Source organism: Aegilops tauschii, chromosome 6, assembly GCF_002575655.3.
Source record: "Aegilops tauschii subsp. strangulata cultivar AL8/78 chromosome 6, Aet v6.0, whole genome shotgun sequence".
Lineage (NCBI taxonomy): Eukaryota > Viridiplantae > Streptophyta > Magnoliopsida > Poales > Poaceae > Aegilops > Aegilops tauschii.
The window spans coordinates 158,819,845-158,826,047 of NC_053040.3; the positions used below are offsets into that span (position 1 = coordinate 158,819,845).

The 6,203-nt window shown below is 43.8% G+C and overlaps 1 protein-coding gene across 1 annotated transcript; it reads left to right on the forward strand.

Annotated features, from left to right (window-relative positions):
- Window positions 1-2,753: 2,753 nt before the first annotated feature.
- Window positions 2,754-3,222, forward strand: LOC109754849 (protein RGF1 INDUCIBLE TRANSCRIPTION FACTOR 1-like). Its single transcript, XM_020313739.1, has 2 exons — window positions 2,754-2,969; window positions 3,076-3,222. Exons 1-2 carry the CDS (start codon window positions 2,754-2,756, stop codon window positions 3,220-3,222), a joined length of 363 nt encoding a protein of 120 aa, XP_020169328.1.
- Window positions 3,223-6,203: the final 2,981 nt, after the last annotated feature.

A 6,203-nucleotide genomic window follows, 5' to 3' on the forward strand; every position in this document is an offset into this window, starting at 1 on the left:
ATCTTTTGTGCTATGCTTAGGATTGGGTCTTGTCCATCCCATCATTCTCCTAATGATGTGATCCCGTTATCAATGACATCCAATGTCCATAGTCAGGAAACCATGACTATCTGTTGATCAACGAGCTAGTCAACTAGAGGCTTACTAGGGACACGTTGTGGTCTATGTATTCACACATGTATTACGATTTCTGGATAACACAATTATAGCATGAACAATAGACAATTATCATGAACAAGGAAATATAATAATAACCATTTATTATTGCCTCTAGGGCATATTTCCAACAGTTGCTGCGACATGGCCACTTTGCCGTCTATGGCAAACGGCAAAGAGCCTGCATTGCCTCTTTTTCTTCTGTTTTTTCTTATATCCAAGCATTTTCACAGCAAATATATGATATATATATATATATATATTTTTTTACAGGGCAATTTCACAGCAAACATATGAGATATCCAACACATACATAGCAAGTTCCACATATATATGAGATATCCAATATATAGCAAGTTCACAATACATAGTTCATCCATGCATATTACAAGTTCCACATTGTTCCAAAATGAAAACAGAAAGGGAAAACAAGCACTCCATCAATGCAAGCTTTCGTGAAGTGATTGAAATCTGCAAAATGGGAAATAAGAAAGTTAGAAGAAGATTAGAAGAAGAAGAAGAACAATAAGAAGTATATGACATTTATGAGCTAACTTGGGTAAACAAGACATTTATGAGCTAACTTAGGTAAAATGGATCATTTATGAGCTAAGTTAGCTAAAATGGATCATTTTGGAGCTAACTTAGATAAAAGGGTTTCTTACATCTGTGCCCCTGGTTCATTAGCTGTACTCATTCATCCACGCGCTCTTAACTTTTGCTTAGTTTTCCCCACTCCCTTGCCCGAAACCCTCAGAATGGGTCACAACGGACGTTGCCATCGGGTCAATGGCTTGACCATTAACGTTGACGAGTGGGGCCGCGTTGGACTGTGTCGTCCGTTGGACCTGACAAGTGGGTTCGCGTTGGGCGGTGTCGCTGTTTGACCGTTGGGCCGTCCCTTGCATTAAACTCCTGCGTGTGACGCCACGACAGAAGCCTGCTATGCATGCACCTAGCAAAGCATGCCTGCATGCATCGATGCACGCTGCCACGATGCGCCGACCGAGCCCGCATGCGCCGATGCGTGCCGCCACGATGCACTGACCGAGCAGCTTTCGTGCACGCCAGTCGCCACGGATGCAGCGACGGTCGCTGCCGCTGGTTCCTCCCTTCTCGCACGCTTGTCTCCTCGATTTAGAGCATTGTTTTTTTAGGATTAGTTTCAACCTTTTTGATCCACTCGCATCTGCACCCGTTTTGCTACGACAAATACATTGAACAATATGTTTTATATTTTTGTGGCTGCATGCACTAGCTAGGTGGCTACATATTTGTGGCTTGTGTAAAAAAGAGACGGGTTCATTATGGTTGCATGCACTAGGTGGGTACTAACAAAGTGAGCTCTCTACGAAAACAATCAATAAATATGTAGATAGGGCCAATAAGCCCATATCACGATCACATAGTTCAAACTAGGAAGAACTTAATAATAGAATAGATAGAAAACTTAATAATAGAACTTTAGAACTTAATAAAAGTGCCAACAAGCCCATAGCAACCCCAACATAGTTCAATTACAACTTAGCATAACATAGACTAAAAAAATATAGAGGGTTTAGAACCCTAGCCGCCGCCTTCTCCACCTCGCTCCTCCTCCGGTCGCCCTTTTCGCTGCTCCTCCAAGGCTTTGACTGAGCATAACTAAATCCCCTTTTGTTCTTCCTCGAATCCACCTCCAATTCATGAACATCGGGACAAATTACACTAATTAGGGTTTTGCCCTACATCAGTCCCCTCTGGATCGAGCTCATCATGGGAGCAACCACTTGAGAGGCTGGAGCTAGAGCCACCACGACAGCCACCATGACAACCTCCTCTAGAGCTGCGATGTCATCTCCTCCTGCCATGTCCGCCATCACGAGACACCCTTCTCGTGGTAGTCGGCTAGGAGGGGCCACGACCGCCTCTGGCTGAAGCTCCTCCTCTCATCGTTATTTGGAAGAGCCATTATGGAAATTGATGGCAACAATTGGGTAATGGGCTGTAGGTGGGATAAAGACAGGGTGAGGGAGATGTTCGCCAGAAGACTTGTTACAGCGAACAGTCCACAAGTTGTGACGTGTCAACTTTTCACCCGTTAAGATCCGTGCCCTTTTGTGTTAAAAAAGATCTGTTTGCATGATCGGATGGAAGATGCAATCTTCATTGGGCCTGGAGAAGGTCAGGCAGATAGCATTTCCATTCATTTCTTAGTACACATGGCCAAATAGTCAGGCAAACACGGAACGAAGACTTGTGAAGACGTATTCCTCCTGGATCTGTAGCCATCCATGGAAAGAAACGCTTGAAATGTTTCCTCCATTCTTTTCTTTCCTTTTGAACCTCTCTGCTTTCCTCCCAACTACTATATATGTAGCAAATATCATCGCGTTCCATTTCACAGATCTATAGAATTGAAGTCTCCCCCCCCCCCCCGCCACCTCTAGCGGAACGACGTCTATTCAGGTACAACAACACAGATGTCAATCGCTTTTATTACATGCCAATGATCTTTGCTAGAACTTATATATGTTCTCCTTTGAATTCTTGGCAATGATCCATTTTTCTTGTGTTTTCTAGCATACAAACAGGGAGCAACATCATCAATGATGAACATGAGGTTCCGCCATGAGGCGGCGGTGGCGGCGGAGGGGCGCACCCCCGCATGGCTAGGGCCGCTGCTAGGTGCGGAGTTCTTCAAGTTGTGCGCCACTCACCCCTACCTGGTGAAGAACGAGTGCAACCATTACTGCCTCGACTGTACGGGAGAGGACGACGCCATCTGCTGCACCCAGTGCGTCTCCGCCCATCGCAACCACCACATCGTCCAGGTATGTAACGCATATAGGCTAGATTATTGACGTGTGTAGCGCAATATATTCAAATCTCAAGCGCACACTAACGACGGCGCGGCGTTTTGGATGGATCCAATTTCAGATTCGAAAGTCGTCATACCGCGAAGTGATCCGAGTGGCAGAGTTGAAGGCGGTGGCGGACGTCTCGCAGGTGCAGACGTACGTCATCAACTACGACAGGGTGGTGTTCTTGAACCGGCGGCCACAGGCGCCGCAGTACGGCGTCTAGTGCATCGGCCCCGCTGGCGGATGCCTGGAGTGCTGCCGGGGACTCGTGGACGCCAACTTCCTCTTCTGCTCACTGAGCTGCAAGGTACATGCACGCGTCTTACTGTCGCCTCTCTGGTGCACTTATTACCTTCCATATTTGTGCGTTTGCTGTGAGGGCACCACGTGGCTCGATAAGATCAATTAACTGAAATCGGTCTATGAATTGGATGGACAAGATCTAACATGAGAAGGTAGTATAACTTTTTGTGAAATGTGGCACCACATGGATGAATATGATAGTAAATGGCATGGACGAAAGGTGCCTATTTTTTTGAAAAGAATACTACTCCCTCTGTTCAGGTGTGTCTGGCACCTAAGAAAATGTGCATTGATAGGCTATCTCTTGGGCCCAAAATTATTGTTGTAGCCAATTAAGACGCACCTAAATCGGAAAGTGCCCTTTCTTAGGCGCCCAACACACCTGGATGGAGGGAGTAGTGGATACGACCGGGATGCAAACCTAACTGATGGCCTTGATGCCACCTAGTTCATGATGGGCTCACACGCTCCAAGCTCTCCCATGTATTAGCTCGCATGCGATCTAGCCTGCGATTCCATTACGAGCACTATTTTTCTTTTTCCTCCTGTTGCCCACCCCACAAGTGCCGGCCGCCCTCACCACCCATGGCTGGTAGCGCTACCCTGAGCGCCTTGCCGCTCATCCTCTTGGGCGCCCTGGCCATCCCTCTATCTATTGGTCCCTCCTCAGGTGTCGGGAGTACCCCTGACAATGCTAAGTTTCACAAACATCAGTGCAGATTTCATCAACATTGAAAACATAGCTTGTCTTTATGTGGATGTGTGATGAGGTGCCTTGGTGTAGGTGTTTGTTGGTTTCACTAGATAATGTTTGTAAATTAAAACTTAAAATGTGAACAAAATCTAATAGCACGAGCAATACTCTGTAAAGTAGTCGTATTTGTAAAGCCAAGACCCTCTACTTAGCTCACTCATTATTTTCCAGGTTAGGGATATTGGAGAGAACTTCACAACACCCACATTCTATGCAAAAATATGACTGTATGCATTATGCGCAAAAATACATCCTAATGGACACGTGGACCATCAATGCTTGAAGTCCTATATGTTCCTAAGTGGCGCATAAACTTTTGACACAAAATCGCCTCTTAATCGGTCACATCGCATTCCCTGCGAGCGGAGCATATTTTGATCCAAAAACTATGAATATAATCTTTGGACTTTGGATGTTCTTTTTCACAACTCTATTACTAACATGAGCTCGAAGATCTACTAGCGTAGAATACATATGCAATCTTACGCGTTTGCTTGTATGGACGTGAAATTTTGCTGAACAATTTTTTCTTGTTTCAGTAACTTAGACTTATCTAAGTATATATGAGCATCATGATCAATTATGTTTGCCACATTTGTATGCACTGGACAGCTAGTTTATAGACTTTACTAATGGAAAATTTTGTTTCTTGTTGATGTCAGCTTGATGGAATGGTTTCTGATCCCAGTCTAACTTTCATTGTTGATCCAAGACGCAACCAGGAAGAACCGGGCCTAGAAACAGAAGAAGAAGATGAAGGCGGCTATGGACTACCTGGGTCTAGCAACCGTCCGCCGGGATGGATTAGCTACCGCCGCCGACCCCGGAAGGGCATCCCTGAACGGGCACCCTTCTATTGATCTTGGTTATTTTTTGTTGGTTGTCACCAATTTAGACATGGTTTTGCTTCTGCATAATGAAATTTTTCATTAGAGAGTTATTTATCTTTTGTCTCTCATGGATATGGGTCAAGACTGATATTCTGAATTGTTCAATATAATGGTCAGGTAGCTGCCTCAAAGATACATTATGCATGTTGTAATGCAATTGTCTGGTGCTTATTTAAAGTGTTGTGTGTGCTCTATTGTCAATGTCTTGGTACTCTTATTTTATTGTGGATGCTACAATATTGTGTTTGACATATTTTTAGATAAAAATTTCACATAAATATTTTTTCTTATTTTTCTTCAAAGAAAATTTAAGCTCGCTTTACCCTTCGAATCAGAATAGTCCCGCGGCATTGCTCCCTCCCCCCTCACCCGCCATCCAATTTGTATGAATAAATGCTTTAAATATGCAAAAAAAAACTTAAACTAACTATGTAGGTTGTGGTGTAAATTTGACATGGGTTTTCTGTTAAAAAATATGGTCATTTACAACGGTGCAAAAAAGTAACATGTTTGATTTTGCATAGATTATAAATAGTTACATTTTGCTACCAAAATCTAAATTGAAATACTTTAGGTCGTAACTTACATGTAGGACTTAGTTTTGGACTTATGCAGAATATTTTGCAAATTCCGGCTTTCTAGAAACCACCAGTCACTACAAGAAATACGTCAACTTGCGACTATCACTATTGGTCACTGAATGGTCGTTGTTTTCCATTTGCGGCCTTTTTGTGACCAAAAACAGATGGTCAAAAGTTGGCCGTTGTAAACTGAAATTAATGACCTTCTTCAGTATAAGGTCGTGGAAGGCAATGACCAAAACAAAAGGTCATTCATGCTACGACCTTCTGTTTTGGTCGCTAGCTGTCTGCCCAGGCCACGTCGGATCCGACGTGGCTAGCTGAGGTGGCAAAATTGCGACCAAATGGAAAGGTCATTGATAAGAATCAGCCCGGTCCATTTCGGTGTCTATATGAGCCGAGCCCATTAATTCAACCATTAATATATTTTTTCTGTTAATTTCTATCAGCTAAATGAGTTAAGCCCGCACTACAGCCTTTTCATTTTTGGGCCGTGGCTTTCTTTTTTGGGTCGTGGCCTTTTTATATTATTTGGGCCATGGCCTTTTTATCTCAACAGTTTGCTTTTTTATGTATCATGGGTCCACTAGTGAGATGGACCCCAGTTATCATGCTCTGATAAGTGGGTCCAAGTTGTCAGGTTCTAGTAAGTGGATCCGACTTGTCAGGGCCATAT